This window comes from Amblyomma americanum, chromosome 11, assembly GCF_052857255.1.
Source record: "Amblyomma americanum isolate KBUSLIRL-KWMA chromosome 11, ASM5285725v1, whole genome shotgun sequence".
NCBI lineage: Eukaryota > Metazoa > Arthropoda > Arachnida > Ixodida > Ixodidae > Amblyomma > Amblyomma americanum.
In genome coordinates this window covers 79,627,191-79,640,923 of record NC_135507.1, presented here as the reverse complement: position 1 = coordinate 79,640,923, position 13,733 = coordinate 79,627,191, and the positions used below count along the sequence as shown (strand labels likewise).

At 46.3% G+C, this 13,733-nt stretch overlaps 1 protein-coding gene across 1 annotated transcript in view; it reads left to right on the top strand.

Moving 5' to 3' along the window:
- LOC144109746 (serine/threonine-protein kinase PLK1-like) overlaps positions 1-9,736 on the top strand; it is a 63,006-nt gene extending 53,270 nt beyond the window's left edge. Inside the window, exon 10 of the mRNA XM_077642541.1 lies at positions 9,624-9,736. Coding sequence (XP_077498667.1) covers positions 9,624-9,736 — 113 coding nt within the window. The remainder of the gene's footprint in view (positions 1-9,623) is intronic.
- Positions 9,737-13,733: the final 3,997 nt, after the last annotated feature.

Sequence of the window (13,733 nt, the reverse complement as noted above, 5' to 3'; positions counted from 1 at the left end):
CTCGGCACTGCCTGCTCATCGTCGTCTTCCATGTAGCACGAAATGTGTCTTCGCCTTGATTCGAATGTATCATTCATTATCTGAAGCTTTTTCGTTCGCTTTAGCAGAAATGATGTTGGTCGCGATAAAACACAGTAGATATGAAAATTTCTCACATGATAAGTGAGTTTTTTGCAGGCTGATGCAACAACTTTTATTCTCTGAACAAAATTTTATGGCTTTCGCTCGCAAGAACAAAATCTTCGACATCAACTTCGTGTAGTTCCCCTATTTCCGTGATAGAATTCACGTTGGGAAAAACTGCTGTGCATAATACACGCACATAAAATGATCAATACCAGCAAGGAGATAACGTATACCTGTAACCGTGGAAATCGAAAAAGCGAAATGGGTCCCGTGTGCATGGCAACACGAAAAAATAGTTTCTGCATGGGGCAAAATTCAGTGTGTATTGCAACTGAACGTGAGTGCAGCCGGCCTGTATGCACTCGCTACGGTTTGTGAGACGAGCAGCGCCTTACTCGTATCCTGCGATGCGGGCTTTGCAGAGCTATCAGCATGGATTACTGTTACAGGCAGATTTTAAAGGGTTGCGAATGGGGCCAGCTGAGCTGCATATCAGAGAGCTGTCCGTCGATCTACTGCAGCTAGTTATACATCGATGTAGCTTTTCAGGCATGGGTACAACTTCTTAAGCACTTGACACAGTGGAAAGCAACTCTCATTGTTCAGAAACATCAGCTCATGGATTGCGTGGAAGAATGTTCTGCAAGGGCATTCATTCCTGAGATTTTTTAAATTTTATTTCGTGATAGCACCTTTTACTTGCGTTCACATTTTCTAGGTTTTCTTCTTTGACTACGAATAGCAAAGTGCGTGTCTCAAAAGGTCCGCGACCTCTTCTCTCCGGAAGTGCTAATCACCCAGACTAGTTTAAGGCATTAATCCATCCCCGCAGCCCCTGAATGTTTTTCGCCCTCTCCTTCCAGGGCTGCTTCCTCCACACCTGCCTGCCTCATAAGAAGGCACTGAGCACCGCCCAGGACTCAATCGACCGGAGACACGGGTCGGAGAAATACGAAGGTTACGCTAAAGTGGACTGCGTCTACGATTCAAAACGCCCACATGGAAACGGCTGCGCTTATTAAGAGCTTGGCAGTATCCAAGTTTTGTTTCTCGCCTTTTGTTACTGGTGTTGTGACCATTGTTTTTTTTTCACAGTACAAGGTTTAGGAAGCTTTTATTTTTATTCAAGCGCTAAATCACCTTTTTTTCTTGTTGATATGCACTGTTAATTTTTTGTCATTCGAGCACATGTATACAGATGATATTTTTGACAATGTCTCAGTCGCTACTGCCAAGGCTGCGAGTGGGCTCCAATGGTGGATTCCAGTTAATTATTTCTGATGTGTGCTACAGCTGTAATGCGATTTTAACTTTCGTACCGTGAACTTCTGAATAAATATTTGTACTCTGTTTCGTGTGTCCGTTTGCCCTTCCTGCAGCTGTTGGACGAATACTCTTTATCGTCTCCTAGAGTAAAAAAATAAATAAAAAAACGATGGTAGGAGGCAGCCCTTTAAAACCATACAAACTGCGGAATTTCGATGTGAAACATTGTTATCCCATGCGGCCACTTAGTGGAGGTTATCAGATGGTAGCGCCATTTATGACAAGTGCAGCCAGGTTCGAATGGTACCCTATGAATTTTGTTTAACTTGTTATAAGTTATTTTTAATCCAGCACGCCCTTTTACTAGGCCCTATAGCAGGTGGGCACGCACAATTTGTACACTCAGTCCCAAGCTAGATCGAGGGAAGTGTAAAACGCAATAACACGGCGTCAAAGAGAGCTACATGGTGAGTGCAGAGTTAAAAATAAGAAACTGTGAGACCATGGTGAACAGAGGTAAATATATACGCAAAGAATCAGTGCGCGAAAAATCAGTGCGCGAATAGTAAAAATATGAGCAATATAGAGTAATTTAATATGCATAGAGACTTTTCTATTTTGCTTGGTAGTTTTCGCATGACATCTGGTGCGCCGTTTTGGGGCGCAAAGTCCAGATACAGCACTCTGCGCCCAGATCACTTGGAAATATAAGTGGATCAGAAAAACGACCAGGTTTTCGCCGTGTTTCTGGACCCATATAGTATGGTGGCGGCTATGACAATAATGCAAATTATGGGCACACTGTGTAGATAGTCAATTCCACTCTCCTGTCTTCTGGCCTTGCAATTTATGCTTCGATAAGTTTTCACGTGTTTTATTCCACGCAGGCAGTAGCAGATGAAAGGGGATAGCCCCCTACTTCCATGGTCGGGTAAAGTCCCATCTCTGCATTGTCAAACGGTTCCCTGCTTTGTTACGCTAGGCAGATCATGAGAATCTGACGACTGCATTGGCCGAACGCAGGTTCCTTGACGATGAGAGAACTTTGTGCTTGAGTTGTATCTGACTATAGTCATATACAAATCAAGAATTAAGCGGCAAGTTCCCCTTAAGGGAGTCCCTCCAACCACTCAGGTCGACCAATTTACCCCTTTGACCTACTTTTTTTTTCTCCCCCTTGCCAGATTCATTTGCATCTGCCAGCCTAAAATCCCAGTGGGTGGCATATCAAGGGGGAATAACCACGGCTTAATCGGTTCAGCAGACAATGGAAAGAGGTGCTCGTTATGACATACATGAGGAAAGGAAATATCCTCTGAGACCAAGCTGCACTATAGCCGTCACTATAGTCGGATACAACTAAATAACGCTACAGCTTTTCCCTATCAAAGTTCCCCTTTCCAGCCAATAATTAAGGGGTCGGCCGATTGTCGTGACTTTGCTTGCCTGACAATTCAGGCAGCGGCGCCGCAATGGAGACAGGGGTCTATCCCCGACCACAGACGAAAGGGAGTATCCCTTTTTATCTACCACGCCCTGCTTAGTCACACTATCATGTTCATAAAAATCGGCCGGCGCTATCTATAGGGTGGAACGGGGTCCTTTGACGGGCAAAAACAGCTGCGTTCTTAAGCTGCATCCGAATATAAACAATGAACAGATTCAGGGCGTTCTTCCACCCGCAGCTGCTGTGACAAACGTAACGGCTGTCATCACGTACAGTTGCGAGTAAAAAAACTAGCTCACGTGGCGGATCACCGGAGTGCCGGAAGGACGTGGCATGGCCCCGCGGGTGATAGAAAGGCTGATAACGAGAGTGTTGGGCCGTTTCCATTCCCCAGTATTATAGGGGTCTTCAGCGGACTGTCAGGCCACAGCAAAACATATTAAGGCTCATACTCGCGGTGAACGTCCGTCCGGTCACGTGACCTCGCAATGTTCATCCGTTACATCCTAGGTCACGTGACCCTGTCACGTGTCAAATAACCTTCTCACGTGATCACTACCTGCCAACTGGACATTGAGCAAACTGCCCATTGTGGTGGTTGGTGTGATCCGCCGCCAAGCAACTTTGCGCTTGCGCGGCGTCACGTCACCACTCAAATTCAAATCATTGCAATGAGTCTCAAATAGCCTCCCCCTTCCCGCAGTTAAAAGATATTTTAATGCCTGCAACGAATTTTTTTTCTATGTCACCATCAGTATTTTTTTGTTTTTGATACTGCTTTGCTCCCATATGCTAAGGGTAAAGATTGGGATCGTTGTTTGTTTTCTGCATGCTTGGTAGTTATTTTCGGTAGCAGCCTCAGCCACTCTGCCGAAGGATGACTATAAAGGAATAAGGAATAATTGCCTGAAATAAACGGTTGATCGGTTGTAGCCCAAGTGATAGAACAAGTCAATAAATGCGGTGTTATCTTACGCCATATTCGTGACGGACGATAAGAGGTGTTATAAATTAGATTCGGGCACTCCCGATCTCCCCAGAAGGAAAAAAGAGATGCCGCGCGCCAACTGCACTGCAAGATTGGAAATCGTGTTGTTAGTCAAGGAAAGCAGGTCACGGAGAAGCATTGCTGCCGATGTAGGGTGCGCAGTAGGGACCATAATCCGCATTGTGCGTGTTTTTCTAGAAGAAGAGAGGATTGACGACGCTGGCCTTAGCTGACGTCCGTGATCTCTCAATGAAGAGGAAGATCGGCTGATCGTAACCGCCGCCTTCTGCAGTCCTCATACTGCCGCTGCCGAGATAGAACAGGAAATAGGCATCCAAGCAGTGTCTTTGTGAGCGATTAAGAAACGGCTTCGGTCAGCAGGAATATACCTCCCCTATAGTCGCATCGCTTGCTGGAGGCTAGTTCTCACCGCGCAAGACAAATGACTCCGTCTCGACATTGCCACAAGGCACCTCGCTTGGGCTGCGGAAGATTGGAGGGCAGTCGATTTCGGCGATTAATCGACTTTCTTCATGAAATGGGGACCGGAGCGGCCCGTACGTATGAGGTTGGTGCTCGGTCAGTGCACGACAAGAAAATTTGGAATTTTTATTTCGACCGCCTTTTTTTATCTGCAGTCACACCAACGCGAGAAATTCATCCGGTCAGCGACTATGGCCATTGTTCCTTTACAAATAAAATTCATCATATGCTCCAGTTATTGTTACACTCCTTCTTTGCTAAGACCTCATCTGGGTGTGCTTATGTTTAGCAGTCTAATCTTCCACACTTAGATTTACAAATGAGTATGCTTGAGGTAGTAGAAATAGCACTATTTTACTGGAATCTAACAATAAAAGGATTTCGGAAATAGAAGCTCAGCTTTATTCAGGGCACATTGGGTAGTCGTATTTATTTTTCGCAGGTGTGAGTCGCAGTTCGCGAAGCGGTGGCCTTGTGGCACAGTGTCCGCCTTGCATTTGGGAGGTGCTGCATTGGGTCCCCTTTGCCGTAGTGTATCTACCGGTTTTCTAACGGGCACAAGATTTCCTCCGGCCTGGTGCTCGGCTTTTCTCGGTGAAATACTTGTGAAAGGGTCTTCGGCCAAACAGTTGTGCTGAGGGATGAGAGATTCGTTCCGCCGTCAAGCAACGCTAAATATGCCTCATGCGGTAAAAGCCCACTTGTGGACCTTTCTTGCTTTGGCCTTTTCAATAGAGCGAACGTCACGTCATTAACGTGTGGGGTTGAACTGCGCACCAAGTGCTCCGGTTAGTGATCAGGATCAAGGGTACGCTTACTTCCGTTTCATGCGAAGTATTACTCAAGAAGAGTGCTCTAAGGACGTATTGTTTTAACGTCATTATAAGAACAACAAATAACTGCGGAAAAAGGACGGGATAAGATGGAAGAAGCACACGGAACGAGAGTGCCGACTAACAACGGGGTTATTCCACCAACACCTCCTTCCTTCAACAACAAAGCGCATGCACACCAACACACAAAAAGCAAAAAGCGTAATGATCTCGTCAACCCGAGAAACTCCAACTCCTTGCAATACATGTGGATGGACGCCCCACTAACACATTTTTCAGGCCTTTGTCTCGCGATTTCCAAGGCTACGACAATTTCGCGTCTTTCTTTTTCCTGGAGCGTCCGATAACCTTAGTCCTGCCGAAAAGGGAGTGCATTCGTTGTCATCATGCTTGCAGGTCTTACAATGGTTAGGCAGATGCTGGCCCCGTGAATCAGCTAAGGGATTTGAACGATGGAGTAATATAAAGCTGATACTACGGCCCGTTTGTCCGATACAAACTTTACAGCAGGTCAGCGGAATCTGATAGATTACATTCGATCTACAGTCCACAAACATGTTCCTGTGGTTAGGGCTCAAAGCGACATTCTCCCTTTCGTTCTGGCTGGTCAGTTCCCTACTCGGTGCTTCATATTTCAGCAGGACAGAAGTCCTATCCTTACATGCTGGTGTAACGACGTTTTAACTTACGTCATGCCAGGCAAGGAGAGTGTCTTAAGACGAACGACATTTCCAACACAATTAAAATAAAAGACCAGCGAGCGTGGCCATGAAAGGCCGTGCGTTCAGCTGGGACAGGTGGCGTGGTATGACTAAAGCCCCTAGATAAACTTTTCTAGGGACTTTAGGTATGACTGGCAACGTTGACCTGAAAAACTCAGATAAGGGATTAGTAATCATAGCGGAACGAAATAACGAAAGACAAAAGCCGAAAATACACCTCCAACACTGCCTCAGTGGTGGACTTAACAGCGTTAGTTACGGAAGCTTCAATTCTTTACATCTGTTTGCTCTGGAAATGTGGACAAGACCAAATCCTTATTTATTTTGGGGACATCTTTTGAGGTACCCCTTGCTGACGCGCGCTAAATTTCAGTGTTGCTAAATCTGAGGTTTTATTTATTTATTTATTTATTTATTTATTTATTTATTTATTTATTTATTTATTTATTTATTTATTTATTTATTTATTTATTTATTTATTACAGAGAGCTGCAGCGCCCGAATGCATTAATGCAGGGTGGGAAACACAATAGCATCTGCTTGTTTTGCCGAAAGTACCACACAATAACAAAAATACAATGACACAGCTAATAATGGATGAGGAAATGCATGCACTGAAGGAGGACAACCGCACTCCAGAAATGCAATGACGCTAACAAAATGAAAGACGCCCGCAAGTGAACTGCGCGTCAGTAACACATTAGATAAGAATGCGCCGAAATGATCATCCCTGCAACACTCAGTGAGGCCGGCTGGCACCCGGTTCCACGCATTGGTCATCCGTGGAAAGAGCGAGGTTTTGTAAATATCTGTCCTACATTTAATCCCTGGGATATTCCATTGATGATCAAGTCTAGAGAAAAAGTGAGGCTAAAGCAGGTACCAGTCTTTGTCAATGCTCAGCTTTCCAAAATAGATGCGATGCATGATTTGCAACCTCAAATGTTTCCTACGGTTGGCTAAAAATACCAAAGAAAGGTGGATTTTAAGAGACGTGACACTATTTGAGAAGCTGTAATTATTGGACACAAATAACGCAGCATTATTCTGGACGCGCTCGGTCATGTGAGATAAATAAGCAAACTGGGGGTCCCATGCATGACAGGCATATTCAAGAATTGGTGGTATGTAAGTGAAATACAGGAGCTGTTTGGCATTAGGCTGTCCTTTATTGGAACCGCGCGCCATTTTCGCCCACAAATACAAAAACCCTGTGAGCTTCTTGGGGCGGTTGACGGGGAGCTGGCAGTATGACCGCGGAGGATGGGTAGGATATACTGTTTTCGAGCTCTGTTTGCCACCCGTTGGTCAATGAGTTCACTGAGGGTACTCATTGAACTCATCGACCAAGGGTGGAAAACAAATTAAATACAAATTCTCATAAATGATGGGATCGACTGAATGTACTCATTGAACTCATCGACGAACGGATGGCAAACAAATTTAATATATATTCTCATCAATGAAGGGATCGATGCGCTCACCAACGCGCGTAAATGATCCCGTCAATGATTAATGCTTTGCCCAGACGAAGTCAAGTCCTCTTGTCGGAACGTTGGCAAACACCCTTAAGTTTTCCCTTCCGTTCTCCACTTTCGCAGTAGATATACAAGATGCAACGTAGATGGTAAAAACATGATCAGTTCAATGGGAAAAAGCAGAATGTGGAACTTAAGAAAGCCCCCGCCGTGGTGGCTCAGTGGTTCAGGCGCTCGACTACTGATCCGGAGTTCCCGGGTTCGAACCCGACCGCGGAGGCTGTGTTTTTATGGAGGAAAAATGCTAAGGCGCCGGTGTGCTGTGCGATGTCAGTGCACGTTAAAGATCCCCAGGTGGTCGAAATTAATCCGGAGCCCTCCACTACGGCACCTCTTCTTCCTTTCTTCTTTCACTCCCTCCTTTATCCCTTCCCTTACGGCGCGGTTCAGGTGTCCAACGATATATGAGACAGATACTGCGCCATTTCCTTTCCCCCAGAACCAATTATTATTATTATTATTATTATTATTATTATTATTATTATTATTATTATTATTATTATTTAGAAAGCTGTAAAATGCAGATCAATAACGAATAGTTCTATCATAATTCCAGAGGCAGTCCCCTACTGTTTCAACCCAGATCAGGGTGTCTTAGAACGCGAATATACAAAAAGAAAACTAGCCGACAAGAAGACACCTGAGCAAAACGTAGTAAATCATTAGAAAGGATTGAATTCCATACTCAAGACTGGGCCGTATCTCCCGGATTCTCTGGGGCTGTCTAGACGCAGCCTTATATATGAGGCTGCGGACTCGTCCAGCCGCCAAGTGGCAGCTTTTTTTTCCATAGCCCCTCCATCTGTGGCACCTGATGGAAAATAAGGATTTGATTTGATTTGAACGCGGTCACTCTCCCCGGGGCGCCAGGGTTTACAGACAACAATGATCAGGTGAATGGATCAGCGCTACAAGTTAGCAAAATGAGGTTGCAAGATTGGCGGCTCAAAAGCTCGGGAGATGACATCAGCTTGGAACAGCAGGATTAGGTATTGCAGTTTGAAGAAAATTGCGAATTCGCTGACCTACTTCTTTAAAAAAAACAGCAAAAAATGCCTAGAATTGTGGCCATGCTACCACCCCGTTTCATATGGGGCACTGCTATTTCTTCCAACAATCCAAACTGGGCAAGAGGACGGAGGTCCACACATGGATCGTCGCTATATATTCTGGTCCCTCTGATATTTTTTTTATGAACACAATATCATGGGCTAAAGTCATGATGTACTGGCCACTCTTCAACGCAGAAGAAAAGCAAAAGCTCCAGTTAATTGCTTAGGATCCGTTAAAATGTTCGAGGTGGCCTCAGCCATTACATTCTTCGCCAACGTTTTCCGCAGGACAGACCGCGTGTTCCGACTAAGTGCTGAGGCAGCCCAAGCCATATCAGTGATGAGTACTTAGTGGGCCACCACTGTAAGACACATTAGCCGCGTGTGTGTGAAGCGTTACAACATTCCACTAAGGACACCCGAGTAGTGCATCCGCTATTGAACTTGAGCGTTACAGCCTGCGAGAGCGGGCTTCGATCACCGCCGTCGCCGCCGGATGATACTGGCGTCCCAGTGCCCGAACTCTCCGCAATCCCTTGTGATTTCTCTTTCACATTTAGGTTCTCTATTTGCAATAACTTCCTCACAGAGTTATAGTATATTAAAGTACTGTTACTATTTGTTCATCCGTCCAGAAGCTTGATGTTGCCATTCCTTGTTTCCTGATAGAATCATTTTGGCATCGTATCTCAACTGTTTTACGTCTTCATTGAGACATTTCACAAGATTCTCATTTTTTTGCCTGCAATTGTCCGACGTCCATGAATAAGTTACCGCTACCAATGGACTTTACCCGGAAATTGCTCCCGATACGCACATACGTTCATTGCAGTTTTATTTTATTCTTCGCCAATTTGTTTTGCGATACATCAACTAAGCACTTGGCACGGTGGAACGCAACTCTGATTGTTCAGAAGCTTCAGCTCATGGACTGCGTGGAAGACAGTTCTACAAGAGTACACATTCCCAATACTTTTAAATTTTTTTTGTGCTAGCACCTGTTCTTTACGGTCATATTTCGACGTTTTCTCCTTTGACTACGATCAGAAACTTGCGGGTCGCGACAGGTCCTCGACATCGTTTTTCGATAAGTGCTACTCAGCTCATCTAGTTTATGGCACTGATCCATCTCCACAGCCCCTGAATGCTTTTCGCCCTCTCCTTTCAGGGCTCCTTCCTCCACACCTGCCTGCATCCAGTATCGCCCAGGAGCCTCACGTGGATGCACTCGGCACCACCCAGAACTCAACCGACCTTAGACACGCACAGGAGAAAAACTAAGGTTGAGCTGAATCGGACTGCGTCTCCGATTGAAAAGGCCGACACGGGAAAGGCTGCACTTACATAGTTCTTGAACATCTTTAGATTTTTGTTTTTCTGCTTTTGTTGCTGGTATTGTAACCGTTGTTTTTTTTTTTGCACAATACAAGGTTTAGGAAGCTTTTATTTTCATTCAGTGTTCAAAGCATATATTTTTCCTGTTGAGGCACACTCTTAACCCTTTGTCATTGCAGCACATGTACAGATAATATTTTTGACAATGCCTTTGTCGTTACTGCCAAGGCTGCAATTGGGTTCCAAATGCGGATTGCAGCGAATAAGTTCTCAATTGTGCCACGGCTGTAATGCGATTTTAATTTTTATACGGTGAACCTTTGAATAAATGTTCAATTATACTCTGTTAGGTGTATCAATTGGCACTTACTGCAGCTCTTGGAAGAACAATCTTTGTCGTCTCACATAGGAAAAAAATTATGGCAGTAGGCAGAGCTTTTCTACCCCACCAACCTCGGTATCTCGATTCGCGAAACTTTCCTATCTCACGGGGCCACTTCGTGGAGCTTACCAGATGGTATACCGCCAATTATGGGCAGGACTGCCAGGTTCCGGTGGTGTCCTACAACTTTGTGTGTAATTTTTTTTGGTTATTTTTAATCCATCAGGCCCCTTTAATAGGCCTACAGCTGGTGGGCATGCTCAATCTATGGACTAAGTGCTAATCTACATCGAATGAAGAAGCGTAAAACGCAATCACACTGCCGCAAGAAAATGACATGATGAGAGTTGAGTTACAAATTAGAAATAGTGAGGCCATGGTGGAAAGGGGTAAGTATATACTCACCGCAAAGACTCAATGCGCAAAAATTATAAGACGAGTAGTGCTACATCGGAATGACGTCACGCCAGATTACGGCGTGACTCGCACTTACGGCAACTGTTATCGCCGCTGTCCTCCTCACACTCCTTCTCTAATCGTTTCGCACAACGGATATATTAACACGCTTCAAAGCAATAAACGTTGTCTTGGCCCAGCCACCGCTGTGTATGGTGCGGATTCTTCAGTGGCGACGAGAATGGGATGACAAGGGGCCGCCCTCTTAGTACGCCGCAGCCTTCGGCAACGTGGGAGGATATGCCAGCCCGCCGCCGTTTGAGGAGACGAGCGACAAGTGGCCAGCTTACCAAGTTCGACTGTAGGCTTTCTTTGAAGGCAATGGCATCACGGACGACAAGAAGTGGGCCCTGTTGATTGCAGCGCTGACGACCCACACCGTGGATTTACTCAGTGGTCGATGCGCGCCAGACGAGGTGAACGAACTTTCTCACGCCCAAGTGGTAGCATTGTTGCAGCAGCACTTTTCGCCGACGGCCCTCTCACAACTGCCGGAAATCGCGTGACGCGCCATTCGCTATATAATAACGTGAGGTGTCTGCTTACCTTCGTGTGATTACCTTAACTGAGCTTTCGCCCATCTTGCTAAGTTCTGCCGGGTTGAACCACAGCGAACTGTTTGGAGCGAAAAGCTCCACTTCTCGATTGCAAAGCTGAAGGTCAAATGACGCATGGATTTGAGTTCTGGCTCGCCGCACGTGTGGCTGAGACGTCGTAACACGTGACTGGTACCGTTAATTCCACCGCTGCGCTGACCGCTGTTCAGACCGCTTGCTCTCACAAGTGTCGCCACGTGACTAACCACGTAATTCGCTCTTGCTGATTAAACGCCAGGGCTCACCGCCTAGACGCCTCCCCCCCCCCCCCCCAACCACATGTGTGAGAGCCCGTAAGGCCAGCACTTTCATTTAAAATCTCCCTTCAGTCGCATCAACAACACACAGCGAGAAGGCGAGGTGGCTTCCTGACCCTACGAGAATGGGATCTATAGGAGCTCTCACCAGTCTGGCGAGGGCTCCTTGTCACCGAGTGTATCTCTTGCTAAACCGTTGTCGTCGTTTTGGAATACGCGGTTGTTGCGACGAGCGTATTGTCTTTTAAATTTTCTTCTTTCTCTTTCAACTCTATGACTGTCTGCACGAGGCAGCAATTATGGCTCAGTTTGAGCCACTGGGCAGTCCCGTGCACTTTCCTTTCCATTCTTCCAGAAGTCGCAACAGCCTAGACACCGCGGCGGGGATGGGTTGTGGTGGTGGTTACAAGTTTGCTGCCAGAAAATGAAAGGGATTAGTTGGGGCTGGGGCGAGTCCAGGGTGACCCCCGTTGGGGGCGACCTGTTGAGCTCGCGTGATGAGGGCCAACTGCGTTGTTTTTCTCGAGCTTGCAAGATCTTTTCCCATTCCTCTGCCGAGGGAGCTGGCAACAGTATCGTCGCGGTGAGTTTTCTAGCGCATTCACGTATTATATGGTGTTGTGGGGCGTGCGTCCCGTCACCATTATGCGGGCATGCAGGGTCGTATTCACCGTTTGTCATTAAATAATCGGTATGGGCTAAGAATGTCCTTTGTTTGTAGGCATCTGAGTGATGTGGCTTGCACCCTGTCCAGGTCGGGGTGAGAGGTGAGATAGTGCATCTTAGCTCCCAAAAAGTTTTTAATCTCCGCTTACGAGCGAGGCGCCTCGGCGGGGGCTTCCGTTCCCGAGAGGTCTCTTATCCCACGATTGGTTAAAAATAGGGCTACACGGTCCACCCCCTCTTTTTGGAGTTACCCGCGTGAGCCGGAGCCTATACGAGATTGATGTTGTGACCGAGAGTTCGGTTGCGCAAAAAGGCATCGCGAGCGCGTTTACCAAGGTTATGGTGAAATTTTTCTTTTTTGAGTTGACAGAAAAAGAGCCTCTGATTTTTCTGCCGAGCATTTCAACCCAACCGCTCCGGATATTTCTGGATTACATCTATGGCTCTCTGAATTGTGCTGTCAATCTGTCCATCGCTGCCCCAGCTCACCCACAGCGTCAAATCATCCGCACATATGGTGTGAAGGAGATTTGTGATTCCATCCAGCTGCCCTGGAAGCCCATCTTCGCTACATTAAACACGGTCGGAGAGAGAACGGACCCTTGTGGCGTCCCTCTATTGCCCAATCTAATGTTTCTGAGTGACTGTCCGTCAAGGCTGATGGTGGCAGTCCGATTTCAGAGGAAGCCCCTTACGTAGTTATATGCCTTGACTCCAACAATTAGTGCGCTAAGGCTCTCAAGTATGGCCACGTGTTTGACACTATCAAAACCTTTGGAGACGTCCAGTCCCACATTGATCCTAGTATCAACAGTCTATTTATCGATCAACTGCTCCTTAAGCTGAAGCATGGCATCGCATGCCGATAGGTTTGATATGAAGCCTATCATGGTATCAGGATAAAGATAGTGATTTTCTATGAATCTAATCAGTCTAGTTTTGAATTACGGGATTCATCAATTTTCCAACGCAAGATGTGATGGAAACGATTCTAAGATGCTCAAATTTGAGCTTCTTCTCTCGTTTCGGAATGAAGAGCAGGTTCGCAGCTTACCATGCTTGCTGTATCTCTGAATTGCCCCAGCATTCTTGCATATTGGTTTTACTATTCCGATTGGAACCGTCGTCAATATTCCTGAGCGTTCTGTGATGGTTTTGTCCGGCCCGGCAGCCGTTTTGTTTCTTAGGCGGCGGAGTTCAGCCCTCAATTTCCCGACAGTGATGGGACTTTGGAATTCCGGGTTTGCTATGCCTTCGTATTCAGGGAGACTCTCAGCTCCACAACTGGAAAAGAAACAGTCCCCCTTGCAAGGGCTGTGATAATATTGATTTACATAATTTTGGTAATCTTTACCGTGTACTCATATCGCACAGCACACGGGCGCCTTTTGAGTTTCGATAATTATCGAAAGGTGGCCGGCACGTGATGTGTCTCCTCGAACCTCCGAAACTGCCACCTCCAAATTCGAGGTCTGTGTGCTGGCACTCCTCCTCATTCAGCTGCACCTAGTCCTCCAGGTCGGCACCATCCCCTTGTTCACGCCACGCAGATCCATTGTGTGGCACGAACCAACTCCGAGTGGCCA